Source organism: Peromyscus eremicus, chromosome 7 (assembly GCF_949786415.1).
Source record: "Peromyscus eremicus chromosome 7, PerEre_H2_v1, whole genome shotgun sequence".
In the NCBI taxonomy this organism is placed as follows: Eukaryota; Metazoa; Chordata; class Mammalia; order Rodentia; family Cricetidae; genus Peromyscus; species Peromyscus eremicus.
The window spans coordinates 37,384,772-37,402,660 of record NC_081422.1 but is presented as its reverse complement, the minus strand read 5'-3'; the positions used below and the strand labels follow the sequence as shown (position 1 = coordinate 37,402,660).

The 17,889-nt window shown below is 40.8% G+C and overlaps 2 protein-coding genes across 5 annotated transcripts in view; one reads left to right on the top strand and one right to left on the bottom strand.

Moving 5' to 3' along the window:
- Positions 1–17,889, top strand: part of Arhgef12 (Rho guanine nucleotide exchange factor 12) — a 138,488-nt gene that overhangs the window by 37,943 nt on the left and 82,656 nt on the right. The gene's annotated exons all lie outside the window — the stretch shown is intronic.
- Positions 8,138–8,619, bottom strand: LOC131914904 (U1 small nuclear ribonucleoprotein C-like). The gene has a single exon (XM_059267683.1). The coding sequence runs from the start codon at positions 8,615–8,617 to the stop codon at positions 8,138–8,140; it is 480 nt and encodes a 159-aa protein (XP_059123666.1). The 5' UTR covers positions 8,618–8,619.

Sequence of the window (17,889 nt, the reverse complement as noted above, 5' to 3'; positions counted from 1 at the left end):
GTATATATGTGTGTATGATTGTGTGAGTGGGTACACATGCATGTACCTGTGTTTAGTGTGGAGGCTAAAAGTATACTTACTTGTTTCCTACTGTTCAGCTGTGAGTCTGTGTATTATGTGTCCATGTGTGTGGGTGCATGTGGAGGCCAGAACTTGATGTTGGGAGTCTTGCTGAATTGGCCTTCACCACATGTATGAGGCTCACTTACTCAGCTAGTCTAGCCTCTTGATGAGCAGGGTTACATGTAGAACACCACACCCATCCAGCGTTACCTGGGCGCTGGAGATCTAAAGCTTGTCCTCACACTTAATGGCAAGAACTGTGCTGCCTGAGCCATTGTAACAGCCTGGTCTGCACCTGTCTTTTGAGATGGGGTGTTTCTGTGACCCTGACTGCTCTGCAAGCTCTGGGGACCAGCCTGACTCTGCCTGTGCTCCTAACCCCACCTCCCCACCAACACTAGGTCAGAGCAGTGCCTTACTTTGTCTGCTTTTAAAATTAAGTTCATTTTAATTAATTAGTTTAATTATTTTTGTGTGGGTGCTGGGGATCTGAACTTAGGCCTTCATTCTTGCATGGCATGTTCTTTATTGACTCAGCCATTTTTCCAGCCAAGAAGTATTTATTTTTTATTTCTTTTTAAAATTTTATTTATTTTAAATTTATGTGTCTTGGTGTTTTGCCTGCATGTATGTGTGTGCACCAGGTGCATGCAATGCTCAGGAAGGTCAGAAGAGAGCATTGGAACTGGAGTCACAGATGGTTGTGAGCCAGCATGTGGGTCCTAGGAACTGAACCTGGATCCTCTCCAAGATCAACAAGTGTTCTTAATTGCTGACCCATCTCTCCAGCCCCGTAGCGTTTATTTTTAAGAAAGTATCTCATGTTGTGGATATGATCTTAAACTTGGGGAATTCTTTTTTCTTAGCATCCTAAATGCTGGCATTTTAGGGGTATACCATTTCACCTGGCTTTATGGGTAGTATTGTTTTATTTAAATATTAGTTTTGTTTTTAGCATCTAAAAGCTTTGTAATTGATGTGTAATAAGCTTTAAATGTTTCTGTGTACGTTTGTGTGTGCACATGTTTGAATGTGTATGCACATGGCTCTGGATGCAGAGATCAACTCTGTGTGTCGTTCCTTGGAAGCTCTCCACCCTGTGTTTTAAGACAGGGCCTCTTACTAGGATCTGGGGCTTGCCAATTAGGCCAGGCTGGCTAGCAAGTCCTACAGATCCACTTACCTTTTCCTTCCCAGTACTGAAATTCCAAGGACAACTTCTCATGCTTGGCTTTTTATATAGATTTGGGGACCAAACTCAGGTCCATAGTCTCCTGTGGCAAGCACTTAACTGACTGAACTCTCTCTCTAGCCCTAAACCTCATGTGTTTAAATTGTACACTCTGATAGGCTTTGATACATGTATGTAACTGGAAAACTACCATTGCAATCAAGAAAATAAATATAGCTAATGGGTTAGCTCTGGCTGGTAGTCCTAGCACTCAGGAGACTGAGGAAGAACTCACAGAGATCCGCCTGGCTCTGCCTCCCGAGTGCTGGGATTAAAGGCGTGCACCACCACCGCCCAGCCAAATCTTGTTTTTAATTGAGTCTTCTTATTGAGTTCATTATATATTCTGAATGGAAGCTATTATTAGACACGATTTGGAATGTTTTCTCCCACCCTGTTTTACATGCTTTTATTATTAAGATAACTCATCACTTTTCTTCCATAGATTATGTATTTTCATTGTACCTGAAAAGGGGTGTGTGTGTGTGTGCCAGAAGTTGGTTGGGTGATTTTTTGAGACAAGGTCTCTCAGTGTACCTTCTGGCTCTGTGTTTTGACTAGGCCAGCTGGCAGGCTACTGAGCTCCCAGATTGCCTGTCTCCTCCCTTTAGTTCTGGAGTTACAGATGTGTGCTACCATGCCTGTCTTTTACATGTATGATGAGAATCTGAACTCAGGTCCTCGTGCTTGCACAGCAAGTGCTGTATCCCTAAGCCATCTCTGCAGCCTCCATTTTTAGTATTTCTTGTGCTGTGCAATAGGTGTTTTATAGATCTGAATTCAACATGCGTAGATAAAATCTGGGGAGCAGAGAAAAGGCAAGGCCTTTCTGAGGTAGCAACCATTAACAGATTTCAGAAGTTATTTTGGTGATGAGACAGTCTCACACAGGGCAGTATATACAACACCACTTTCTAGGGAAAGTCCCTGAGGCCCCAAAGGCCACTAGGACAACTGAAGCTCAACTGAGGTTGGATATAAGAAGAACCTTATTTACTCTTATGTGTCATGTTTGGTGTTTGGATGTTTCCCCCCTGAGTGCAATGGAAAACTATTGAAGGAATTTTAATGGGAGGGACACAAGACTTGTGGTTTGAAAGTCTCTGGCTGCTTAACAGGAAAGGAATTGTGGAGGACTGGAAGACCTGCATTATTGCAGGTGCCACACTTGGCAGAGTGGGTCACTCCAAGCTAGCAATGGAGAAGGTCAGAAGTAGATGAATTCAAATATTCATTAGCGATGAAACGTTTGAATGTGATAGGAGATAGAAACTCCACAAATACAGAGACATTGTTTTAGTATTGTGTACTTCTGACTCTGTAAGTGCTGGTATACAGTAGATGTTTAGGAATGGCTATCAGATAGATGGATATAGTTGTGGGGCAGAGGTAAATGTGGATGTCATTAACAACTCCCATATTCTTAATTTAAAAAAGTTATGTGTATGTGTTTAGTCCACATGTATGTATGTGCACTGCATGTGTGCCTGGTACCTGTGGAAGCAGAAGAGGCTGTTTGATCCCTTGGAATTACAGATGACCGTAAGCTGTACTCTGGATACTGGGAATTGAATGTGGGTCCTTTGCAAGAGCAGCCATCAGAGCCATCTCTTCAGCCCAACTTCTAGATTCTCTAGACCAGCTGTGTGGATGGAGGTCTATTTGTTAAGACAGAAAAGCAATTTTGTGGAGGTCAAATAGGTCTGTTGACCTCAAGATCCCAATGGTAAATCTAAACTAATCTAGAACACTGTTGGTTGGAACTATGAAGATAGATCTATCGACCTGACATGTCTGGTGTCTATTCTCATGTTACACAAACATTTTTGAGCACCTTTCCTGTCTAGCACGTTGTAGGATGTAGCAGTGAGTCCCAGGACCCTGCTGCCTTAGAGCTTACATTCTAGTGGGTGGATGAGACTAGGAAGAAAGATTCTCTTTAAAAACAAATCACATCCATCCATCCATCCATCCATCCATCCATCCATCCATCCATCCATTCATTCATTGTATATGGTGTGCGTGGGGGCAGGCATGCCACAGTGTGCATGTGAGGTCAGAGGACAACTTGTAGGAGTCAGTCCTTTCCTTCTACCGTGCAGGTTTTGGCATTGAACTCAGGTCACCATGCTAGAAGCCAGGCTCTTTCACCCTGAGTCATCTGTCTGGCCCCATGTCCTCCATAAAAAGAGAAATGCATTTGTTTAGTGATTACTGTTTGCAGAAGTGTGAGTGTGAAGTAAGATTAGCTCTTTACTGAGGCAGTACTTGCTGAATAGAGTAGAAATGGCGTTTGTCAGAGAGATTTCATTAGATTGTGTTGTTTGATGCAGTGCTTGTCTTTCATCCTTTTATCCTCTATGTCTGAGTTATTTTAGTTTTCTAGTAAGGATTTTATCTTTAAGTAGCTTCTCTCCCCCATTAGAAGGGCTTGTGCGTATTTATTTCTTTAAAAATGTCTTGTTGCTCACAGAGATCCGCCTGGCTCTGCCTCCCGAGTGCTGGGATTAAAGGCGTGCGCCACCACCCCCTGTCTCGAAAAACCAAAAAAAAAAAAAAATGTCTTGTTGCTCATCCGGGAGTAGTTCACACTCCTGTAATTTCAGCACAGCCAGCCTGGGCTACATAAAACTGTCTCAAAGAACATACAGGTTTCTTAAGATTTATTTATTTATTATGTATACAGTGACTGTTCAGCCTGCAGGCCAGAAGAGGGCACCAGATCTCATTATTGTTCAATTCCCAGCAACCACATGGTTGTAAGCCACCATGTGGTTGTTGGGAATTGAACTCAGGACCACTGGAAGAGCGGCCAATGCTCCTAACCTCTGAGCCATCTCTCCAACCCCCATATGGCTTTCTTAAATCTCTTTCAAATTCCAGTGTGAGAAAAGAGAAGATAAAGAAATTTACATTGGACTTTTGGCATATGGTTTCTTACTGTGGAGCAGTATTGAGGTTAACCTAATTTTTCCAGTTACACGTGAGTGTTTTGATTTTTTTGTTTTTCTTTTTTGTCTTGATGCTCATACAGTTTTGTATTTTAGAATTGAAAGTTGAATGTGCCATTGTAAGGTGAGTGTAGTGATACATACCTGAAACCCTAGTTCCTAGATGCTATTTAGAACGACTGTCAGGAGTTTGAGGTTAGGCTGGGTTACATAGCAAAATCTTGTCAAAACAACCTCTTGTTGTTGTTGTTGTTGTTGTTGTTGAGAGAGAGCCTGTGTAGTCCTAGCTGTCCTAGAGCTCTCTCTGTAGACCACGCTGGCCTCACAGAGATCAGCCTGCCTCTGCCTCCTGAGCGCTGGCATTAAAGGTGTGTGCTACCACTGCCTGGCAAAATAAACACTCTTAAATCTTCATAAGTTAGCAGCACTTGTAGTTAGCAATGTGAATGGTCTGTGGCTGTTTCTTGGGGGCACACTCTCGTATTTTTTGGAATTTTTCTCTAGTATGTTAATTTTTAAAGATACACATTTTACTTATTTGATGTTGAAGGAGAGGATATACATGCACCATGTGTGTGGAGGTCAGAGGGCAACTAGTTCACCTACCACGTGAATCCTGGGGAATTGAATTTGGGTCATCAGTCTTAGAAGTTAAGTGCCCTTCCCTGCTGAGCCATCTTGCTAGCTGTTTAGTATGTTTTTGACTTAAAAAAAAAAAAAAAGAAAAAAAAAAAAAAGAAAAAAAAAAAAAAAGAAAAAAAAAAAAAAGAATCCTGTAAAGGGGATGGAAAGATGGTTCAGCAGTAGAGTACTTCTTCCTCTTGCAGAGAACCTGGGTTTGAGTCTCAGCACCCACATAAGGGTTTATAACCATCTGTAACTCAAATTCCAGGGGATCTGATGCCCTCTTCTGACTCCAGGGACACCCGGCACACCTGGGGTTCGTGTGTGTGTGTGTGTGTGTGTGTGTGTGTGTGTGTGTGTGTGTAGGCAAAACACTCGTACACATAAATAAGTCTAAAAATTTTGAAAAAACTCCTGTTAAGCACAGTGGTTAAAAATAAGAGTCCAAGGGGTGGAGAGTTGGCTCAGGGGTTAAGAGCACTTGATGCTCTTGCAGAGGCCCAGGTTCAGTTCTCAGAACCTGCTTGGTTGCTCTGTAACTTCGGTTCCGGGTATCTGATGACCTCTTCTGGCCTCTGTGGGTACCAGGCATACATGTGGTGCACAGATACAATGCAGACAGAGCACCCATATATATATATATATAAATTAAAGTAAGATAAAAATAAATACATTTAAAAGAGTCTAGAGCTATAAGTCCTAAGTTTACATGTCAGCTTCTGTGCTTATTGTCAGACTATAGACAAGCTCCTTAATCTTTATATGTAGTATTTTTTCAACCATAAAATATGTATAATAATGGTGTTTGCTGAAAATTCAATGACGTAATGTGTATAATACATCTACAATGCTTATTGGCATGTGCTGAGCAGTGTTAGCTGCTATTATTAGCATTTTTCATTTTTCTGTCATTGTTCAAATAACAGAGCATTTGAGGTCATTGTTTTCTGTGTTGTGATTGGTGATGGTTGTTTTGTCTTTTCATATCTCCATTTTTTTTTTTTTTTGGTTTTTCGAGACAGGGTTTCTCTGTGTAGCTTTGCGCCTTTCCTGGGACTCACTTGGTAGCCCAGGCTGGCCTCGAACTCACAGAGATCTGCCTGGCTCTGCCTCCCGAGTGCTGGGATTAAAGGCGTGCGCCACCACCGCCCGGCCATATCTCCATTTTTACCTCCAGCAACATCCTAAGTCTTGTACTGTGCCAATTCTGAATTTCTACAATAGACTGTCCTCTTCACATGTTCCTCCTACAAGCCTGAGTATTGCCTTCTAACTCCGGGGAGAGTTGGATCTACATTTCAAGTCTATGCTTCTTATGCTTAGGCAATCTGATTCTTGTTTAGAGTCTACCAAGACCTCTTTGGTGTAGATCCCAAACCTAACAGACGTGGCAAAGTAGATTTGGTAGTTAGTGACTGGAGGCTATAATCATGTCCTTTCTTGAAAGATGAGTCTTTGCTTTTTAGTGCTGAGGAACACTACTGTGGTAGAATTGCTTTTGCTTTCTTCCATCTTTATCTGGAACTGAATACATGTTTAGAAATAAGCAGTTGCTGTTCAGGTGGCAACGTGATCTTTTAGATGTACAGCTGGCAAGTTGCCCACATGGCAAATAGATATTAACTCTACTGAGTTAATTTTCCACTGAGCTTTGAGGATTGGAAGATGCAGGAGATCTCCTGTAAGTATTTGATATTGGCCTATCTTTTCTTTGAAATTATGGAAAATTATATGAATATCTTTTAAGCTAAATATCCTACACACACACACACACACACACACACACACACACACACACACACACACACGAGAGAGTGAGAGAAAGAGAGAGAGAGAGAGAGAGAGAGAGAGAGAGAGAGAGAGAGAGAGAGAGAGAGAGAGAGAGAGATTGAGATTCAGTATGTGGTATTTTTCTTGAAAGAATTGAGAAACCTTTGTTCTGATGTTGATTCCATCAGAATTTGGGATTCAAAACTGGTGGAAAATTAAATTGTGTTCCTGTGATTGCAAGTCTCTCCAGTCACAATCCTCCAGCCTCCCAGGGTAGAGTATATCTCCTGACTCCCAAGAACTGAATAGCTTTATCTAGCAGGGTCTTCCTGGCTTTGGCAGTGGAGCAGTACAAAGGCCACATTGAGTACAGCTACTGGGGAAACCTTTTTCCTTCTCTGGCCTGTAAATGCTGTTCTGTCTCTGAAAAGCCCTGACATCAGCTCTTGGAAAAATCCATATACTTGTATTGGAAGAGGGCAGAGACACTTGCCTGGGCAGTGACTAATGGCTGTGCTACAGTTCCAAGTTACCAGACGTCTCTCAGTCATTTTATACTTGAAAAATCTCTGTAAAAAAAAGTTTTATCTTTAAGTGTAGCGGCCCCTCCATTGCTAATTTCTTCTTAATTCTTCTTCTTGAATAATAGTCTACCTTCAATGTAGACGAGGCGGGGCATAGTGACTCACCTGTGATGCCAGCACTTGGGAGGCCTAGGCAAAAGTATCACCATGCATTTGCGGCCATTCTGAGATACATGGTATTCTAGGCCAGCTTGGGCTATAGCTGTCTCAAAGAACCCAAAAAGGTAATGCAGAGTTCTCTGTTGAGGAGCTAGGGAAAACATCAACATTGTAAACTTTGTGTGCTTCCTTTCTACCTGTTAAGTGCTTCTTAAGTATTTGTTATTTGGGGTGAAATACACTGTTACTGTAAGCATAAACTACACTTGACTTTTTTAGTGTTCAATTTGTGGAATGTGCAGGTTTATCATTGTTTTTAATATTTTAGAGACCAGAGAAACTGGTGCCTTTTATTTTATTAGTTAATTAAAATAACTTATTTGTTCTTGTTTAGTTTTTAATGTAATGTTTTTATTTATTATTTGACAATTCCATGCATGTATATAATGTATTTTGAGCATATCTACATCCATTTCCCTGTTGAATTTTTGAGGACAGAGTCCTGCTATGCAGCCCAGGCTGGCATTGGACTTCAGGCAATCTTGTTTCGTCAGCCTCTTGATTGCTGGGATTATAGGTGCTTGCCCCCAATATTAACTGGAGTGTGTTTTTTTTTTTAACTAAACAGCTGACAATTTTATTTTTACATTTCACAATATCAGTGAAAGCTGCACTTTTTTTTTTTTGCCCCACTTCTCTGTGTTCAGAAGGGGAAGCCTTCCTGTCATGCAGCTAGAAAACACTCAGGCTCAGCACTGTCATCACCTGGTGAAACAGAACAAGAAGTACAAAACTGATAAAGAGCCTTTCTGCTCTTACCTGTCTGGCCGAGTCATGGCAGGCCGAGTGGGCACCATCATGGGTCGAGCAGGAGGTCTCATCAATGGAGACCCGGGCATCATGGGCATGTGGCCTCCCATGGGTGGCCTCACTCCAGGAGCAGGTCCCACGGGCATCATCCCAGGAGGAGGAGGGCCCATCATTGGCATCATAGGAGGGCCTCTCATGTGGGGTGCAGGCATCATGCCAGGGTGAGGAGGACCCGGGAGACTGGGGGTAGGTGGGATCATGGCCCCTGCAGGAGGAGGAGCAGAGAATGGAGCTGGAGGTATGTTTCCTTGTTGAAATGCAGCCGTCCTTCTGTCAATCAAGCTCTGGGCCTGCTCTTCCATCCATTTCTGGTAGTAGTCTTTCACATTCTCTATGTGTTTCCGACCACTGCAGTGTCTCTTTCTCACAGATGGAGAATCATGGGTCAGATATGTAGCACAGTAGTCACAATAAAACTTAGGCATGTTACTCCACAGGCCATTGGTTACCTGGTTCTGCACCGCTGGGAAATCTAGAATGTTCTTTTAAACATAAATCAGACTGGGATTAAAACTTTCTAGTTGTCTTACATTATGAACAAATTTCTTTTTTATAATTTTATTTTTTATTTTATGTTCATTAGTGTTTTGCCTGCATGTGTGTCTGTGTGAGGGTGTCAGAAGCCCTGGAACTGGAGTTACAGACAGGTGTGACCTGCCATGTGGGTGCTGGGAATTGAACCTGGGTCCTCTAGAAGAGCAGACAGTGCTCTCAACTGCTGAGCCATCTGTAGATAGAAGCTTTTCTGTCCCCACAGCAGCTTATAAAATAATCACTCAGAGGCTTAATATTAATTACAAATTGTTTGGCCTATGGCTCAGGCTTATTGCTAGCTACCTATTACATCTTAAATTAACCCATTTCTATTAATCTATATTTTGCCAAGTGGCCGTGGCGTTGTTAGTCTGCTGGCATCTTGCTCCTTGAGAGGCTGGATGGTATCTGCCCTGACTCCACCCTCTTCTCCCTATATCTCTCTTGGATTTTCCCGCCTGGCTATAACCTGTCTTACCACAGGCCAGAGCAGCTTTTTATTAACCAATGGTAGCAACACATATTCACAGCATACAGAAAGACCATCCCACAGCACTTCACCTTTTCTATCTAATCAAAAAGGAAGGTTTTAACTTTAACATAGTAAAATTACATATAATAAAACACTTATCAAGCAGGAATTACAGTTATAATAGCTAGTCTATTTGTAGTTGGCAAAATTAAAGAAAATATTCTATCCTATTTTTGTGAGTCTAAAGTTTTATATCTAATTTATTTTTTTACCATGACTAAGGAAAATTATAACTATCTAGTCTTCAACTCTATCAAAGACCCCAGAAGGATATACTATTACCTGAGTAAATCAGGAAGTGCATTGTAAGCAACTTCCAAATTTCTAGAAATGATAGAGACATCTGGCTGCCTGGACAGTCATCCATAGTTCTCTTGTAATGTTGGGGCATCCATCTTCAGCTTACAGGCCTAGAGTCTCTGGCAGACTTTTCAATGAAGCAGGAAATTTGAAGGACTGTTAGGCAAAGTTTGTCAGTCACTTTCCTCTGTCCTGCAGAATGTCTGGCAGTTTCTTCTGTGAAGCAGGAACATGAAGGACCATCCCACCTTGTTTTGGCAAAGTTCAGTGGTCATTTTCCTATGCATGTCCAGTTTATATAACATACTGTCAAACAGTCAGGCAAGAGCAGTTTCTTGCATCTCTCCAGCACCCATGAATAAATTTCTTACATTTTTGGCTTCTGTCTGTTGTTGATGTCATCTCAGTACTACTCTCTGGGTCATTCTCTACACTCAGGCCACAGTGGACATTGTGTTTTCAAATACACTAAGTTGATTATCCTTGCAGACCTTTGTGGTGGTTATTTTTATTACCCTTGACTAGTTCTCTGGCCCTAGATCATCTCATGGCTTCCACTCTTGCCTTACTGTCTTAGGTTACATACCTTCAAGGCCTTTGAATAAATTGAATGACTGTTTAGTCACAGTCACATACCAGTGGGAGAGGAAAGATGTGCCACATGGTTCTTTCTTAAGAGGAAAGACGTTTCTTTCATTTGTACCTTCTGTGGACTTCATTTCTCTTTTCATTCCTTCTGTCTGTGCCAGTAAGCTTACTTACCAGAGAATGGTGCTACCATTAGGCCAAAGGGTTTTTGCAGCAGCTGGATCTGCTGCCCTTTGGTCGCTGGCCTTGGAGGGGAGTAGTAAACCACTGGATAAACTTTAAGTTTTTTTTAATAAGGAAGACTATATTTCCTAGGGTCAAAAATAACATATCCTCTGTTCTCTTCTCAGTGAAAATTTATTGAATGAATAAGTTCATATAGAAAACATATGTCAAATTGTTAAGTGTATTCTCAGGACTATGCTTGTTAGGCTGTAAAATCAAATACATGGAACAATTCTTCAAATAATTTAAAGTATGGGAAGAGATGAGCTAACAGAATATTACAATTATTGTAGGTCAGTTAATTGGTGTAAATAGTGTAACCCAATAGAAGGAAGAGACAGTAGGGAACAACGGCTGAGAAACCCAATAGGATGATGAATAGACAAATCTACTTACATCAGCAGTCCAAAAAATGCCAGTTAAAATCACTATGGTAGTGTATGGATTCTAGCACTGGGGAGGCTCAGCTAGGTGGATCATGAATTTCAGATCAACATGGGCTACTGAGTAAGACTCCATCTAAAAAATAAAAGTTGGCTTAAGACTGTAGCTCAGTGGTACAGTGCTTGCTCAACATATGTGAGGCTCAGTGTGCAATCTCCAAAACCATTAAAAAAACAGTTAAGGCAGAAATCATTAAATTAAAGAGCAAAGCCCAACTGTGTGCTGCCTTTAAGAAACATGTCTTAAGCTGGGTGGTGGTGGCACACACCTTTAATCCCAGCACTCGGGAGGCAGAGGCAGGCAGATCTCTGAGTTCGAGACCAACCTGATCTACAAAGTGAGTTCTCAGACAGCCAGAACTATTACACAGAGAAACTCTCAAAAAATCAAAAAACAAAGAAGAAAAAAAGAAAAAAATCCTAAAAATAAAGACATATTTTGAATTTTGAGGTAAAGGCACACTATGATAACACTAATCAAGAGAAAGCTGAAGTGACTACATTAATACTACTATAAAGTAGATTTAAGGACATAGAATATTACTAGTGATAAAGAAGCCCCTCTTTCCCGTGTGTTTAGGTTCGTTCTGGTGACACATGTGTCTGTGCATATGAGAGCTAAAGGTCAGCCCTGTACATCTTTCCTCAGGTGCCATTTACTTTGTCTTTTGAGACAGGGTCTCACTGGCCTGGAGCCAGCCAAATAGTCTTATTGGTTGCTGAGTCCCGGGAAACTGTCTTTCTCTGCCATCCCCACTGTTGGGATTACAAGTGTCACCATATTTGGCCTTTTCACCCAGGTCCTCATGCTTTTGTGGCAACCAATTTACTGATGCACTACCTCCCTACTTCCTTGTTGCTCTGAAATTTTCCCCTTTTTTAATGAGGTAGAGTCTCATGTAGCCAAGGCTGGCCTTGAACTTATTATATAGCCAATGATGGCCTTGAACTCCTCCCGAGCCTTCTGCTTTTGCCTCCTGAGTGTTGGCATTGCTGATGTGAACTACTGTTTTGGGCTTAAGCAAACCATTTCATAATGATAAAAGGATCAATTTAAAAAGAATATAGCCCAGTTTAAGTATTGCTCACCTGCCATCTCAGTTAATTAGGAGGCTGAGTTCAGACTGGGTGATTTGGACAGACTGTCTGAAAATTTAAAAATTAAATTAAAAAGAATAGAGGCATATTTCAGTGGCAAATTGCCTGCTTAGCTTGTAAAGCTTTGTAAAGTTCTCGGGACCTTATACAAACAAAAACAAAGAAAAATGCTCCCTCCATTTCTAAATGTTTATGCATCAATAAAAGATCTTCAGAATTCAAGAAAAATAACATAAATTTAAGGATAAACATACAGATCCACAGTCATTGTCATGATGATGATTTCAGTATTCTGTCAATAATTGGTCAAAATGAACTCAGTACAAGTGTAGAATACTTAACACTATTGGCCAATGTATCTACTTGCATTTTTTGGTAACATTATAGTTAACAGCTTAATGCATCTTTTCTGTCTTGTATGTGCATGTGGAGCATTTATGAAGATAGAGTGTATTTCAGTCTATAAGTACAGTAAAGTGAATGAATGCAAGTCATACAGAGTATGCTATCTGATCACTGTGAAGTAAGGTAGAAATGAATAAAAGAAAGATCTCAAATCTCCAAGTGTTGGGAGATTAAGCAACACAACTCTAAATAACTCACAGGTCAAAGAAGAAATCAAGAGGGAAATGAGAAGGTATTTTGAATTAAAGGAAAAAGTAAACACAACACACCAGAATTTGGAGGATAATCCTGAGTGTTACTTAGAACTTTATGGACATTAAAGATGCATTAGAAAAGAAGAAACTTCTAAAACTAATAGTATTAACTTCCATCTTAAGATACTAGGAAAAAAAAAAACTAGACAAAGAAGAAAAAACCAAATTCAAAGTAAGTAGAGAAGAAAAATAATAAAGATTGGAGTAGGGGTCAATGAAGGAGAAAAGAATTAAACAACAGATTAGTAACCCAGAAGCTGGTCTAGGAAGATTACGAAATGTTATCTTTTGCTGCCTAGCTAGACTAGCTGCAAGTCAATCAGGAGTAGAGAGATAAGACAAGCATTACCAAATAACAGGAATGAAAGGTGCATCAGTACAGGTTGTACAGCTATTAAAAGGACAGTAAAAACATTAGGAATAGCTTAATGTCAGTAAATTCAATGTAAGTGAAATGTGATTTGGGCTTTTGAAAATTGTAATTATGTATATCATATGAAAGCATATAATAATTATACTACATAAAAAGGTGGAAACATCTATATTTTATCTATATTTTTTATTCCCTGCCTCCAAGGTTTGAGTAGGAAAATGTTCTTGTATTTTCCAGTTTGCTAAGGAGCCTGGAGTACCATGTAGTGCCAGAAACAAAGAAATACTCAAAATATAGAGGGGAGGGGCATGTCATAGTAATGCAAGTGCCAACCCGAAAGAGCTGTCAGTGGCTTAAGCTAGAACAACTTGAACATGGAAGTAAATATTGCAGTATTGGATTTGATCTCAGAGTATAAAATAAACACACAGAGAATACAGAAACACAGCTCTTCCAGAAAATTCCATAACATGTAGATTCCTCTTTGTCTAGAACATTGAGCTTAATGCCTTCAACTCCTAATAGGGGTTGGATAAAAACAAAACAAAGCTTTAAAATTTTCAAACATTTATTACTGGAGTGTGTGTGTGTGTGTGTGTGTGTGTGTGTGTGTGTGTGTGTGTGTATCACAGTTTCTATGTAGGATCAGAGAAGAAGTTGGTTCTCTTCTTCCATCTTTTTTTTTTTTTTTTTTTTTTTTTTTTTTTTTGTTTTTTTGAGACAGGGTTTCTCTGTGTAGCTTTGTGCCTTTTCCTGGATCTCGCTTTGTAGACCAGGCTGGCCTCGAACTCACAAAGATCCACCTGCCTCTGCCTCCCGAGTGCTGGGATTACAGGCGTGCGCCACCACCGCCCGGCCTCTTCTTCCATCTTAATGTGGGTTCTGGGAATCAAATTGAAGCTGGCAGGCCTGTGCTGCAAGCTCCTTCACCCCTCTGAGCCATCTTGCCAACCCAGGTTGGATTTTTGATGATATGGTTTTTTTTTGAAGCATAAAGTATGACAAGCTAAAAGTAGTAGCCTTACAGGGAGAAGCCTGGAAGGTATCACCTTAACAAATGACCAAAGCCAGTATAACTAGTCATAAACATAACATGTTGGTAATCTGTACCTCCTGACTAGGTAAAGAAATGTACCTTTCTCTGTTAGGTGAGGAAATGGACATTCACCTCCATGTTCTTCCAAAAATAGTCAATATAGCCGGGCCGTGGTGGCGCATGCCTGTAATCCCAGCACTTGGGAGGCAGAGGCAGGTGGATCTCTGTGAGTTCGAGGCCAGCCTGGGCTACCGAGTGAGTTCCAGGAGAGGCGCAAAGCTACACAGAGAAACCCTGTCTCGGGAAAAAAAAAAAAAGCCAAAATATACATGGACAACTAATTTTTAATGGCAATCCAAAGGCAATTCAGTAGAGGTACTCTTTACTGCAGTGTGCTAGAACAGTGGGCTGTCTATGTGAGAAAAGATAAACATTTGTCTGTAATGTCTCCTGCAAAAATTATAAACACAGTGTACATCTAAAAGTAAAACAAATTTCTCAAACTATCTGAAGAAAACATAAAGAAAGCATTTGTAACTTTGGGTTAAGCAAAGATTTCTTGGAAGTTACAAAATGTGTGCAAAGACACAGCTTCTAAATTGAGGCATGCACAGAGAGACTGGGGCTTAGGAGTTTGGTGTGTGTCTCTCTGAGGCACACAAAAACCCACAACCAGTGTAATGGTTTCTTAAAGTTTCCATCATTTCACCTCCAGTTCGGTCAAAACTGAGACTCTCTTTGCATATAATTCTTTCACAGACTTCGTAAGAAATTTTATCATTTACTCTTTGCTGATATATTGGTAGGGTTACTAAAACCCACTTTCATCTGAAAATGGTACATAGTTGCTCCCACTCTCTGTCATTTATCTGTGTATCATCTAACCTGTGGCTGCTGTTGTGTGGTTCCTTGGTTGGTTTGTTTTGCTTAAAACAAGCAGCAGGGATTCTCTCACCCACATACAGTCAGTCACTTGGCAGCAAAGCAGTGCTCTCTGGTCATTGCCTTATAAGATCTATTGTTAGAAAAGTCCCTGTTGCTGTCCCTTTCCACAAAGGGTAGAGAGGATGCAAGGGATCAGTGCAGCCAGAGGAGCTGCTGCCTCTCCTTTTCTGTGTCCCCAGGACTCATGCTGACTGCCTTGATTTCTAGTCTAAACTCCCATGTGCATTCCTTCCTGTTAATGAGTTCATCCCAAGACTTCAAGGGGGAGTTTAGGCTTGGAGTTAAGTGTGTATTTGTTACAATATTGTCACCAGACTGAAAAACTGTACCTAGCCTAAATATTTATAAAGGAAACTGACCAAATTAATTAAGCAGCTATTTTACAGAGTAGATACTTTGAAACTATAAAGAATTATGTTGTGGGGTTCAATCCCCAGTAATGAAAAAAAGAATGGAGAGTTCTTTTCAGATTTTCACTTATTTGGAAGCTCTGTATGAAATAAAAGTCAAGCCATTCCGATGGATGGGGAGCTTAGAGCTCTGTCCCCTACTCTTCATCCCTGGTAGACCTCTTAGGAACCCTAAGGGTCTTTTGTAGCATAGGCTAAAACCTGTGCTGTGATCAAATGTTTAATGGTGTAAAGTATGTTCGTGTCTTATTTGTTTGTTTAGAGAGAGTGTCTGCCAGGGGTCCTCAGGCTGGTCTTAAATTCCTGGGTTCAGATGATCCAAGTCAGCCTCCTAATTAGCTGGGATTACAGTGGCATGTGCTGCCATGCCCAGCTTGATGTTTTACTAAGTGAAAGTTACCAGATGATATGTTTAGTATGCTTTACTTTTCATAAAAAGACTTTTGTACTATATGTAGAAATCCATGTAGAGAGCAAAAGAAATCATTCCATTCTATTACAGAGTAGAGAGGCTTTGCTTCATAGGAGACTTTACATTTTGGAAAGGATACAATCTCATTTCCCAGTCACTTGGGATTCTCTTGATTGTTATTTAATATTAATATGTAATAGTGATTTGTTTAGTAATATTAGCATTGTAGTCTTATGTATAAAGCATATTAGAATAAGCTCCATTTTTAGCAGCTAAGAGAGAGAAAATAGAATTAGTGGTCTATGAATTCAAATGAGTTTTGTTTTTTGTTGCTTTGAGATAGGATCTCACTTTGTAGCCTAAGTTGGCTGAGAACTCACTGTGTAGTAGTCTAGGCTGGCTTTAGAAGTGCAGTAAATCCTTCTGCCTCAGCCTCCCCAGTGTTGGGATAAGAGGCTTGAGACTTGCCTGGTGAACTAAGTTTTGTCAAACAGCACTTTGAAGTTCTGGGATGCTGCAAGAGGAATATTGGAATTGTTAAAGTACCTTTCCCCAGCATGCTTCCAATTCAGTGCTGTGTAGTGGGCCATTATTAACTGATGACAGTATATTCTAGTATAATGTGTGTTTTTAAGTTGCCCTCCTCCAGTTAGAATTCCTCTGTTGAGGGTAAAACAGAACCGAACACATCTGGGACAATAGCTGGTGTGAGCAGAAGGACTGGAACTGATCGCCAGGTAATAGTAGTAGTCACCTGTCAAACCTGCTCTCCAAAGGCAGAGGACAGGATCCCGCAGCTAAGGTAGTCAGCTAGACTAGCTAGAACTGTGGGGGAGCCCACAAAGGTTTTCTAGTGAGAGCTGAGCTTGCTTTACACAGCAGGGCTGCATTAGGGGATGGCTGGACCACGGCAAGGTCACCAGGTGTTTGGGATGGTCTGCACTTGGCTGTGCTGGGGGAGGTCTTTTGCTTCACCCCTTGGCATTCCTTTAAAAAGCCCTTTAGTAGAGACAGAAGGGGCTGCTGGGTTTGATAGCCTCCTGTGTTTTCTGTCTGTCCCTCTCTCTATCCTTCTATCTACAAATTCCTCATTTCTCCCTGCTCAAGAGTATCCTGGGGGAATAAGATGGAGCCAGTCTCCTTCAGAACTGGGGAACTCTGGGTTTAGTGAGAGAGAGACTCTGTCTCAGTAAATAAAATGGAGAATGATTGAGATACTCAAAGCTAACTCTGGGCATGGAGAATGATTGAGATACCCAAAGCTAACTCTAGACGTGTGTGTACACACACACACACACACACACACACACACACACACACACACACACCTCTGTCTGTCCCTCTCTTCCTCTTTATACATAAATACACATGAAATTAAAAACAACTGTATAGAAGTTAAGTATGAAATGGCATGTATGATGCTAATTTTTTACCTTTTTCCATAAAATTAGAGGATCCCTCCCGCATATGATAGTTTGAAAGTTTGAGACATTTCAGTTTCATAGAAAAGCATGGTTTTGTGACATAGTAGTTAATTCTGACTGAGAGCTTGTTAACATTTGACACTAGATTCAAAGACAAACCTCTTTAGTACAAAACTAACCACTTCTTTTAGTGTTTCCTTTATATATATTTCTTCTTTTAAACTTTCTTATTTATTCTTTGTGTTTTTCACATCATGCATTTCCATCCCATTCATTTCCCTGCTCTGTCTGTTCATATCCACCCTCTGCCTTTGCAACCTCCCTTCCAAAATAAAATAAAATAAAATAAAATAAAACTTAAGAGAAATATAAGGAAAGCTCAGTTTCATCATGGAAACTGTCGTGTGACACAGTGAGTCATGCAGTAAACCCTTTTGTCCATATGTCTTTACTTGCAAGTGTTTATTGCAAAGAATCATTGGTCTGGTTCGAGGCCTCTGGTTTCTGCTACACTATCGGTGCTGGGCCCTTACTGGGACTCCTCTTGGTTATCCTGCTGTTGCTCTGTGTTGTGGAGATCCTGCAGCTTTAGGTCTGCAGGACCAGTCCCTTCATGTATTCCAGCAGATCACAGATGGGGTGGATGTTGGGGTGGGCCAACACATAACCCTGGCCTGCCAGCTGTGCCTTGCCCTCACCACCAGGGTGAGCTCTCCTG